The sequence below is a fragment of the Narcine bancroftii genome, chromosome 12, assembly GCF_036971445.1.
Source record: "Narcine bancroftii isolate sNarBan1 chromosome 12, sNarBan1.hap1, whole genome shotgun sequence".
NCBI classification, from domain to species: domain Eukaryota; kingdom Metazoa; phylum Chordata; class Chondrichthyes; order Torpediniformes; family Narcinidae; genus Narcine; species Narcine bancroftii.
Genome location: NC_091480.1, coordinates 80,775,552 through 80,788,342, shown reverse-complemented (window position 1 = coordinate 80,788,342; position 12,791 = coordinate 80,775,552). Strand labels below are relative to the sequence as shown.

The 12,791-nt window shown below is 39.2% G+C and overlaps 1 protein-coding gene across 1 annotated transcript in view; it reads right to left on the bottom strand.

The window, feature by feature from the left end:
• Nucleotides 1-648: 648 nt before the first annotated feature.
• aclya (ATP citrate lyase a) overlaps nt 649-12,791 on the bottom strand; it is a 68,644-nt gene continuing 56,501 nt past the window's right edge. The window contains exons 23-28 of the mRNA XM_069907124.1: nt 11,609-11,759; nt 8,983-9,126; nt 8,043-8,156; nt 6,444-6,526; nt 3,729-3,805; nt 649-2,095 (exon numbers count right to left, since the gene is read on the bottom strand). Of these exons, the coding sequence (XP_069763225.1) occupies nt 2,001-2,095; nt 3,729-3,805; nt 6,444-6,526; nt 8,043-8,156; nt 8,983-9,126; nt 11,609-11,759 (664 nt within the window). The 3' untranslated portion in view covers nt 649-2,000. The remainder of the gene's footprint in view (nt 2,096-3,728; nt 3,806-6,443; nt 6,527-8,042; nt 8,157-8,982; nt 9,127-11,608; nt 11,760-12,791) is intronic.

The following is a 12,791-nucleotide window of genomic DNA, read 5'->3' as shown; positions in this document are numbered from 1 at the left end:
GGAAAATAAAGGATCAAATCTACACACAACCATGGACAACACTCAAAAGCATTAGAGATTTAGAAAGCTTGTGTTTTCTAGATCCAAAGGAAACTGTACTGAGAACGAGAGCGTATCCCTGCCGAGTAACCACATTAGTTATTAATTTTAAAGTAGTGTGTAAGGGAGGAAGGGAACCAAGATCATCAATCAAGTGTTCTGTACTACAGTGTACAAGAGCCACAAAATTCCAGGTCTCAGGTGTCTCATGGACCAGCATGAGAATATAACAAGGGACTCTCGCAGCTCAGGTCTGAAATCTAACTGTTCCAAGAGGATACAAGTTAATACATATTAAATCCATTTTTAAGAAACAGGCCAATGTCATCACCATCCCTGCAGTGACAAAGGTTTAGGGCCTAAGCTTTCCGGTTTTCAAGTATAATTTCAAGGAAGAATCAACTCTCCCAGAACTAGGATGATAATTTTTAATTCTGATATTTGCATTAATTGCTTCAATAGCAGAATATTTTTTCAGTTGATCTATTTCTACAAGGACCTACAATCTACAAAGTATTTGAAGCAAAGAATGCAAATCCAATAGCTCACCCTACACACACAGGCAGGCAGCACCAGATAAATAAATCACACAGACAAAGCAAAACCCAATAAGTTACATACTGTAATTTATACTCAGATACAGATACACTTTGGGGTTATAGGTTGAGGCATGGTATCCTTGGGGTTTGAAAATAAAAGATAGTAAAAGTTTACTTTTGAAGACTCCTGCTGTTCCTTAACAGGAATTTCATTTCATTCCCAATCTCCCAATTTTATAATTGTAAAACAGACAATTCATACATCACAGAGAGCAGCACATCAACACGGTTACTACAGTATATGGAATTTACATACAGCAAAGTAGTCATTGAAGTTGTACAGCAGATCCCAGAGAGAAATAGGCATCACTCTGGCTGAGCTGATTTCATTGCTCCAGTGAACAAAGCAGATCTCTGTGAACACTTGAGCTACGTGCAAGCCTGAAAATCCACTGCATAATTATCAGCAAACACTTGCAGAATATGTCACTGTCTACTACTTCAGTGGAGATACTTAGCTGCACAAAATCATCTAACACCTGCATCAAAATAGCAAACAAAGGAACATCCTGGAAATGTTAAATATCTATTGGTTATTAGCAACTAAAATATATAGGTTATTACATTCAAGTTCTATTAAATTGTGACATGAAGTTGCTGACAACAACAGTGGAGAAAAACGACCAAGCACTGCCCTCACCAAATCTCCCAGCCCACAGGATTTGATGCAATGAATCAAAAGAAACACAGTGCGCAAGGGCAAATGCAAAGTGAGGTACTGATACTTTTCCCAGGTAGATAACTGGGATAAGTTATTTATGGCTCAAGTTGCAGCTTGAACACTCTTATCTCTGGCAGCTGGGAGTGGCTTAACCCCACACACCATCCCACCTCCCCCCACCCCTCCAGATATCCAGTTTGTAGCTTGAGAAAAAAACCCATCCCAATACAGTTAAATATTGCTCAGGAAATGAGGAATCCTCTGGGAAACTTCATGAAAATAATTTAAGAGAATCTATTTGGGTTCTGCTGTATTCTGCAATGGCATTGCAGATTAAGGACTCCTGATGACACTGTTTCTTTGCTCTCTTCATACCATACAGTAGATTCCAGATCTTATGCACTTCGCGTACATTCACACCCAGTCTGACACCAGCTCCACCTGCATCCTCATAGATCCAACAGCAGAATGCGTGTACAATTGGTTCTTAAAAAGAGGTGCATCAACCTTCTGCGAAGCATACCTTTTGAACAATTTGTAGACCTGCAAGGTTCCCCTCTTCCTTTGTGATCCTCTCCTATTCCCCTCCCTAATAAGAATTTCAGTGCAAAGAAAAGCAATGTAAAAGACACCTTTGGGGTGGGCTGAATGGGACTGGGGAGATGCTTCTGCAGAAGACCCCTTCCTAGCTATTCCAATATTTACATGGTCATGTGTTCCGGTAAAACGTAAGAGATATCATCCCATGGGTGTCGATAGAGTCCTTGCTTCAAACGCTTTTGATCCAGATAGTGTCCTGCAACAAAAAAAAATGAAAGCGTGCCTGTAACCAAAAGTATTGGGAGAGGATGGGGAGGTTGTGATACAAACACATCTATTGAGATGTAGAAGTCTGCAAAGAAAAGGACTATTCTGACCAACCTACCATACATAAGCTTGTACTAGTCGAATTTTGCGGACTGAATTTTAGGATAAAATTTAGGGGATTGACTATTACACGCATTCTACTTCTGACCGTGGTAAGCACCTGCGTCGTTCGAGGTGTCCGGAGCTCAGGCACCCAGGGCTGGGTGGCAAGTCTGCGACGGGGAGTCGGGAATTGAGATGGACGAGTGGCAGGTACGTGGTTGGGGCTTCAGGAGTTCAGATGGCTGGGTGGCCATCTCAGATGGGTGGCTGGGTGGCCATCTCAGATGGGTGGTTGGGTGGCCATCTCAGATGGGTGGTTGGGCAGTCAGGAGCTCTGGTGGACAGGCCCAAAAACGGGGAGGGTGGGGGTCAACTTTTACACAGTATCAATTATTACAGTGCATGTAGAAAGTGCTCACCCAGTGTTCTCCTGGGTCCTCAGGTACATGATAACTACATTCCTCAACCACTTCCTGGGGGAACTGGTGTGACGTTTTGGTCATTTTAAGGAAAGGGACTTGCATTTTGTAAACTTGGGTTTCTTTTCTTCATAAAAAGCCAAAAATAAGCTGTTGACAAAAGGTATGAGTTTTTTTTTTAATTAAGCAGATGTCAGCAACAACGATTTGGAACAAGCAATAGAATCTGCAGGCAAAAACAGGTCATGTCTGTCCTTTTGCAGCCAGTGTTGCTGTCCACCCAACAGCAGAAACAAGCCAGGTCATTTCACTTCAGTTATAGTTGGAAGGCATGGTATTTATTTATTCATTGTCAAAGGTGGGCTACCTGGTTCACGCCGAGACCCAACATGGCTGTCCCACCCCCCCACCTCTTTATTCCCCAGTACCCCTGCAACAGGATCCCCATCACCCCATCCATGCTCTCCTCTTGCTGTTATCTTTAGTTAGAAGGTACAGAGGTCTTGATTCCCAGCACCTCTACATTCAAGAACAGTTCTTTTCCCAACAATTATCAGATTCTTGAATCTCCCCATACTAACCTAACCGTAACACTATCCAGAACCAACAAAGATCTGTAAGCATTATTGTAATATCTTTTTTTGCATTAACTGCAACTCTGAATATTTATCTATGCTTCTGTATTTATTTTTTTCTCGTGTGGCTTTTTTTCATTGTTGATTACTTTGTGCATCTGTGAAGCTACAATAAGAATTTCAATGTATCTGAACATTGTACTTGTCGAGATGACAAATTCTCATTCACTTCACTTTCTCCAATGCCCATCAACTCCCCTTTGATTCTTCCATTTATTTCTAACTAAGAGGTCATTTATAGCAGAAAATTAACCTATCATCACATCTTTGGGATATGGGATAGGGGAGTAAAATGATGCTTGTGGATTCAGTGTGTGGTCATAATATGGCAGATAGAGAATTTGAAGAGCATTGGATTTGTGGAAAAGAAACTTTGGGAGTGAACACAGGGAAACCAATGTAAGTTAGTGCACAATTCAATGGAGAACATAAAAGGCATTCATTTCAGTTCTCCAAATAAACTTACCAATAAAACCCATACTCCGTCCTAGGACAAAGATTCCATTTAGAGCACCGATCTCCACATATTCATCTGCTTCTTCCCTGCACAGAACAGTCAAATGATCACTTAGTAAAAACCTCATATCTATCTGGGGTTCAGGGGCTAGAAGTCACAGAGTCAGGTAGGGCAGCAAGGGTATGATGAAGTTATACAAATAGACAAAGTCATGAAAAGATGCAAATACAATTAAAAACTGAAGCACCTGTCCTTCCCGTCAACTGAAAACATCTGTGATACACTGCTTCAAGAAAACAGCCAACATCATAAAAGACGCCATCTTCCTAGCCATTTTCTCTTCTCACTGCTAACCTCAGGCATAAAGTCCTGAAGTTCCGAATCTCTAGGTTCAAGACGTTTCCTCCACCCCAACAGCTATCAGGCTCTAGAACATCCCTGGATCACCTGAACCGTGACTTGACTTCACAAAACTATCAGAGAGTTGACTGTTACACCAACAGAACACATCACCTGAACTGTGACTCGACTTTACAAAACCATCAGAGAGTTGACTGTTACACCAACAGAACACATCACCTGAACTGTTACTCTATTCCAACTTCAAAGATCTGACTGTATTACAAATAGAACACATCTTTTGCACTACAGCCAATTGTGGAGATATATTATTTATTTTCTTCTCTCTTCCTTTTATATTTATTACCTTTTTCATTTTGGGGTGTCTTAATTATACTCAGTGTCTGTCTATCTCAATAAACTCATTCATTTAATACTAGACCAGAAGCTGTTTGTTTTACATAAATCAATGTCCTTGTTCCATCACTAATCAATGTCACAATGGAAGCCCTTTTCATTTTACTACTGATAAAAAACAGCTTTTTCTCTGGTTGTGGAGTACAATTTGTGATTTGGAAATGATCAGGTACCAGGGCACTGCAACTGAACCCAAGAGAGCTTTTCTTAGTGTCCCTGGATCATAAAGTTGGAGTATCCTGTCAGCCACTATGACAATCTGTTCATGTTTCATAACCAAGCTAGTTTAAGGAGGGGGGGGGAGTGGCTTCTTTTCAACCCATCAGTGACATCACCTAAACAACCATAAAGTCAGTACATGGTAAAATTCTTGGGGATACTGATTGCGAGGAGAGGAATGTTTGAAGATACAGAATGAATAAATAATTTGTTTAACAAAGTAATTTTTCATGCCCACCTGAAGGAGCTCACCATGAGCATTGTACCATTTCCATCAGTACCAGTTCTCAAAACATAAACTCATTAAATTCCATTGAAAAACACCAATCCATGATCATTTGGTCGTGGAGATTGGAACCAACTGATCCCAGTAGTAGAAAGAAAATGAATAACAAGAAAACAATCTAACTGCACAGTTGTGCACATACAATTCTAAGGAGAGAGGATGGGGATATGAGGGTAGAAATCAGGAATGCATCAAAATAAGCAGGATCAGGCCATTTATCTCCCAGGCCTGTTTTGTCGATAAGATCATGGCCAAATGACCGAAACCTCAACTCTGTACACACTTCAACCCAAAATAACTTCCTTATCAAGTACCTATCATTTTCAGCCTTAATTAAGCCCTGAATTAATTTTTCCTGCCAAATTGGTGGGTGGGAAAATCACCTCTGCACATATTTTACTCCATTTGCCAGAACTTTGCTCACTCATTTAACACATCTATATTCCCAATAGCCTCAGGTCCTCTTAACAACTTTATTCCAATCGCTAATTTTGTGTGGGACCTCTGTGACCCAATAGATATATCTAGGTGTCCAAAGATGTCCCCAGGACAATAATGGAGATTTTGTTTTCCCCCGCATTTTCTATAACAATTATAAATTGGATGCCTTATGAAAAGTGGATCCAAGAAAGCATTATACATGTGGTAAGACATCTTTGTGCATGCAAAATTACCAGCTTTCAATTTAGTTTAATAAACTAACCAATAATTCATCAACAGCCAAGAGAGAGGTACATCAGCCATAACAAAATAACTCATTCACCAATTACAAGATAAAAAGCAGAAGTGGTCATGGAGTCCTTCAAACCTATTTGCCAAAGATCATGCCTGATTTGTTTTTTGCTGTTAACTTTGCCATCCTCTCTCAAATTCCTCTAAAATAATCAATCTGTCTTGAATATACAGCAAGATTCTTGAGGTAGAGAATTACAAACATTTAAATACCTCTGAAGAAATTTCTTCTCATCTGAGTTCTAACCAGTTAGTCACTTGCCCTGAAACAACCTTGGGTCTCAATTCTTTAGCTTGAGGGAATATTTACCATGTTGTTTCCTCTCTGAATTTCACACCCATCAGAAAATGGTGCCATTGACATTCCAGTCAAAATAGGTATGGTATAAAAAGGAACAAAAACCCAAGCACAATCCCAAGCTAACACTCAGTTCAGTAGAGGAAGTCCTACCCTACCAATTGATTGGTAGTCTGCTCATAAATGGGCATATTTAAAACAGGTCAATAGACTCCACTAATACCAGATTAGATTTTTAATCAATGACATTTGTCAGAACTTGTGCTCAAATTGGCTGCTAATAACAATTCATGTAGCCTTCAAATTTATTTTGATGGCTTTATGAGACATGACACCCTTATAGAAGTAGTGTAAAAAATGCAAGACTATCTTTTAACTTCGTGGTATTCCATATCCAAACACAAGTACTTGAACAAAATTAGAAAATACTTGCCTTGTAAATGCACCACAGTTTCTCAGTAAATCTACCATAGCAACACCAATAAAACCATCAACATTCAGGATAAGATTTGGTTTCTGAAACAAAAAACATCACCACCATCAAACAAACGTGATCGACTTAAATACATAGGATCAGCTGCCAACAACCCAATTTATTCTAAATTGGTAATTTCTTCTCAGCTCCATTTCAAGATATTCAAACAAGAATCCTGAAGAGCTTAGTCAAGTAATGTCGATAGTTTAGGTGCATTTTCCATTTCACTGAAAGCATGTGTAAATGTTTCATTTAAGTACACATGCAGCCCTGCTTACCCAATCCCATTTGATACTGTAGCAGTTTCTGCAAGGCATCTATCTACATAACCAAGAATGATTGGAAAAATAAAATTCTTAACTAGCTTAATAAACATTTGCCACAAAAAATAGAAAATTAATGGAAGGAAAATAATATTCTGGGGAAGTTCAAACGAATGGTGGGTTGAAGACCAAACTCACATTTTTCCTTTGTATTCCTAGAATTTAATTTTTAATCTCTCCAAATCTATATGCACCAATGAATCCTTTATTTAAAACACAATGAGGCATTTGGTGGTTGGAACCAAAGGATCATGACTGATTTCAACCTCTGCCATTTTCCTGCACTGCATATCTATCCCTTGATTTAGAAATCTTTTGATTTTTTTTTAATGAACTCAATAACTGAGCTACAACAGCCTCCTAGCGCAGAGAACTCACCAGAAATTTCTCCTCAGTTCAGTCCTAAACAGCTGCCTCTCTGTCTGAACTGCTCAGCCAGGGGAAACATCCTGCTCTGCATGAGCTACGCCACCTCTCTTTTTTTTGGACTCGAGTGCTTAGGCCTTGTCTTCTCAATTTAATCCTCTTATGCAAACCTGCCATTCCTGGAACCAGTTTAATCAATCTTCACTGCAACACCTCTACAGCAAGCATCTTTTTAAAGGAGGAGACCAAAAAAGACAACATCCCAGATGTAGTTTCAAAGTTCTTCGTAATTTCAAAAATATATTTTTATTCTTTGATAAGGGACAATCACTTGTTACCCTTGCAAGTTGACTTTCAATCACTTGAATACAAGCACACCTAGGTCCCTTGAAAAGAAACATTACCCAATCCCTTAATGTTCAAATAAAACTCCTTTTCTGGCTTACACACCACCTGTATTATATTTGCCATGCCCTTCCCTATTCACATTTTCCAACTCTACTCCTTTGAAGCCTTTTCACATCCTTCTCCCTAACCCCAGTTACATTTTGCCTTAAATCAACAACAAACTTTTAAATATGGCGGTATGGAGGGCTAAGGACTGGGAACAGATCAGTGGGACTTGGCAGAATAATAGTTTGGCAGATTTTTAGAAGGGCCTGTTTTCTGTGCTGTAATCTTCTATGGATCTATGACATTTGGTCCCCTTCGCCAAATTGTAAGATGAAGATCACAAATAGCTGTGGTAAATGCACCGATTTCTGTGCTATGCCTCCAGTCACAAGCTGCCACCTTGTGACTTTTGCTACTTTTTGGGTCAAAATTGTTCGAGTACTGGCTTACCATATTTCTTTACCATAGTTCATACCTTGGAAGTAGTAATCTTCTCCACTTCAAGTGCATAGTCAAGGAGGGGTGTAGCTGGGAAATGCTGTTTCACAAAATCCTTTAGTATCTGCACCCTCATGTCTGGATTATTGATCTGTGACCAGGAAAGATCGATACATCAAATATCACAGTTCACAATGCAACAGCATTAAAAACATCGAGTTAGAGGGCCTGGAAACAGACACTTTGGCCTAACTCATCCATGCTAACCACGTTGCCTGGCTAAGCTTGTCCCATTGACCTTCCAAGCTCCTATCCATTTAGCTGTCGGAATGTCTTAAATTGCATCCTCTACCATTTCCTCTGGCAGCTCTTTCTACATTTTCACTATCCTCTGAGTGGGGTGAAAAAAAAATCACTCATGCACACACTTTGAGTAATGAGATGTACTGAACACCCAACAACAAACCCAGAATTTTCCTAGCACAAGTCTAAGGACCAATTGCAGAATTACTTGTTCAGTTAATTGAGTACTAACTAGTACAGATCTCAAGACAACTTGTGGCAAAGGTGCCTAATAGCATAACATTCTTTCCCAAGTCAAAAAGCTGTGGATTGAAATCCCACTTGATGATCTGAGCACAGAATCTCATCTGACAATCTAGAGCCATCCTCGAGTTTTGGAGGAAGTGACCTAACAATTGGTTGTTTAAGGCAAACCCAACATTTGGGTGTCAAATCTACAGCTCAAAAATCCCAAGAGCTATTCCAAAGATCACTGGGAAGCAAATGTCAATTGGTCAAAACACAAAAATTGATCATCAAGTTTTTCAAAATTAGCTGAATTGGATTTGAGAAGTTTTGGAAATTATGAAAGATGTTTCTTCTCTAAAAGTTTTGTGAAGGTCTCTGTAGCAACAAGCACCGGTCAGAACTTGACTACAGCCATGAAAAAATGTGAATCTGTGTTTTGAACTCACCGACTTCACCCGGTGTCCAATCCCCATGATCAGCCTCCCTTCTTTTTTCATCTTATTGACAAAGTCCATGGCAATGAGACCACTGTCAAAAGCTTTGCTAAACTGCTTGGCAGCTGCATCCAAAGCACCTCCAAATCGATCACCCTGCAGGAGTATACAAGTTCATATCACAGGAGGCATATTAATTCAGGCACCATCTAACCTGAAAATGTCTAGAACTCAGCCACTTATCAACAAGTCACATTAGCAGAGAGGGTGGGTGGGGTGGGGGGGAGGGAAGAGGTGTGTTGAAATATCCATAGAAACAAAATTCTCCACTACGTAAAACAAAGTGGTTAAATCCTGAGCATGTGTGGAGAGAGAAAAACAAAGATGACTTTTCATGCCAATAATCTTCCCTCAGAACCTTCAGACTTTTCCTGTTTTAGCTTAGTTTCCAATAGGATTGAACTTCAGTCTTTCAATAACAATGTTCTAAAAGAAAATGAAGGAGCAACTTAAATTCATTTTGCCCCAATACGTGGTTGGGCTAGAAAGCAAAAGTAAATCAAAATCAACCTGCTGTTCAGTTGATTTGTAGGCCAGGTGTGGTATTCAGCAGATCTGAACAGAATACTGTATTTGGCTTTACAATACAAGGATAAGTGGCTAGTTATTTGAACCTTATTTAATAATTTTTTCATCAGTAACACTATTTCTCTTTCAAAACACTACACTTTCTCTTCACCTTTCCCTGCTGTCACATGCCATTCCTTAGATTTTCTTTCCTTTTCTTTTCTTGGAAGAATGAAGACAATACATTATTAATTATGCCCAAAAAGGTCTAACAATGTTACATTTTCAATTCCCCTCATGAGATTTCTGGTTAACAAATAAAATTCAGTGCAAGTTGGTAGTACCAGGGCTGAATTGCATACAGTGCAATCTTGGTCATTTGAAATTCTACATCCTGATTGTTGAGAGCAGATGTTTAAAGCACGAGTCACACTGATACACCCAGTGGAATATCTACAGCTCACTGCAGTCCCAGATCAGGCAGTGTCTGAAGAAAGCAACTTCTATCCTCACAGACCCTCACCATCCAGGACATCTTCTCACTGCTACCATCAGGAAGGAGGTACAGGAGCCTGAAGACAAACACTCGACAGTACAAAAACAGCTTCTTACCCTCTGCCACCAGATTTCTGAATAGACAATGAACCACAGTCACTAGCTCACTTTTCTTTTGCACTAATTTATTTTTAAAAATGTAATTTATAGCATTTTTGTATCTGTAATGCATAATAATGCTGCCACAAATCAACAAATTTCGTGACACATGTTCATGATAATAAATTTTGATTCAGTTTAGACATGACACACTTGTGGTGAGGAAGAGGGAGTATAAAATGGTTGTGAGGAAGAAAAATGGTGTACAAGTGTTTTCCCAAATTCTGGGGCAAGGCAAGTGGGACAAAACACATTCAAAGAAAATATTTACATAGATGAAAACCAATTTTGCAGTGACCAAAGACAATTTAATTGAAATTTTCCAATTGCTGTGAAATTTAAAAGCAAAAAAGTCAGCAGGGAGATAGGTTTTGTCATGCAGTTAGAAACTGACTATTAACAATGGTGACCATTAATCTGATAAAGGTACTTCCACAATTAGGTTAGGATTAGCCAATTATTGGGAAACTGACCAAGAACAGATCAAATTATCTCCCATTAGATTAATTTAAATCAATGGTTTAAACTTTTTCTTTCCACTCACATACCACCTTAAGTAATGCTCCGTGATTAGTAAAGAATTACTTAAAGTGGTATGTGAGTGGGGGAAAAACGATTGAGAACCACTGCTCTAGACCCAATTGTTACTAAAATATTTTCCTTGAGAAAAATGGTCCTTGGTCTATTTCCTTTGGTTATGAAACTGTGCACATAACGAGTCAATTAGGGGCAGTGGGAGGAGCAAGGACCAAAAGGCCATAGGTGGATAAAGGTAGGTGGACAGGAGGGAAAAGCTGAGAAGGGATTAGGACAGTGATTCTCAACCTTTTCCTTTCCACTCATATGCTGTGATTAGTAACGGATTGCTTAAGGTGAGATGTGGGTGGGAAGGGAAGATTGAGAATCACTGCTCTAGACCCATTTGATACTGAAAATCTTTGCTTGAGAAAAAATGTCATTGGTCCATTTCCTTTGGAGTTTTGAAGTTGTGGACATAACAAGTCAATAAGATGAGAGAGAGAGAGCAGGCGGGCGAGAGTGGGATTGTGCAAAAAGGGGTGGGGAGCTGCAGGAAAGGAGACATAGGGATAGGGAAAGAGAGATGGGAGGGCAAGTGGCCTAACAGAAACTGGAAAATTTTATATTAATGGCCTCTGATTGGAGTGTGCTCAGACAGAATATGAAGTTGTTTCTCCAATTTGCAGTTGTCTTGAGACGATGAACAGATATTGGGGTGGGAAAGGGGTAGGGAAGTGTAGTACATGATCGTTTTTATATTTGGACCATGTCCAAGGACTGTACCGCCTATCTTAAAAACAGACAACTAAAGAACAACTGAGGTGCGCTGATTAAAATCTCTGCATAGCTCGCAATCTACTGATTACCATTGTAGTAATCTCAATGTGTAATGACTCACAATGGTAAGAAGGCCAGATGTGAGGCTGGAGATCAAGTCTTTCCCCGCTCGTGCACATACAATAGCATTGTGAGCTCCAGAAACAGCTGGTCCATGGTCTGCTGTCACCATCAGGCACATCTCGATAAAGTGACAAGCAGGTTTTGGTAACCTTGAAGGAAATGAAAGATCAACACCAGAGATGCAGAGAGGAAAAAATATCAACTATAGGATTAATCCAGATGATCTTAACTTAAACAAGTTTATTTTGTTTTTATAATACAGAAGAGGACATTCAACCCATCAGATTTATTCTGCCTCTCCTCATTTCTTATTTGCCATTAAATAATGCTAAAGGATTATTTACACTGGCCAATTGACCTACTGATACATCTTTGGAATGTGAGACAAATTGGAGTGAGCACCCACTTCTCGAAAATAATATGCAAATATAAACTAGAAACACCAGGTCAGAATCAAAGCAAGGCCTGTGGAACTGCAAGATAGCTGCATTACCTGCTGTCACATTTATTAGTTTCAGAATTTAAAACATTCATTCACACACTCATACTGGAAATATCTGCTGTTTTATTTTGTGTTTACCTTTAAAACTTCTGTAAGTTCTGGTTTTTCTAAAATCTCCAAGGATAACCATGCCATGCATTGAAGAAACCATTTAATATTGAAACCTACATTTGAGACATGAGCTTGCAACCAAAAAATGCATGATCTTCAAGAATAGAATTGACTATTGCTTTGCAGTTGCACATCCCTACAAAAACTCCCTCTTGTCTCCAACCTACAACTCCTGCCCCATCCACCAACTCTCATCCAAAACACATAAGTCCTTCAGCTTAACTTTATTTAACCGATTGCTGGGGTTCCGGCAAAGATTACTTGTATTTTTCTTTTAAATTTGTTCACTTGTACTTAATATTTTTTTTTAAATGTGTTCATTTATATTTAAACAATTCCATTTGTTTTAGACTAGCAGAAGATAATCCACAAATTTGGAGAAAACATTTCCCAATTTTACCAAAAACAGACCCGGCGCTCCTGAACCAATGTTTTACCACTGTAAATAGTTGCTATTTGGCCTCCATCCTCCAGCTGTTACATTTCCTTCCCACAATAACTTTAAATTCCAGTACACACGGAAAATGGGATTTACCAACAACTTTTGTCTATGTGGCACCTTTAAACA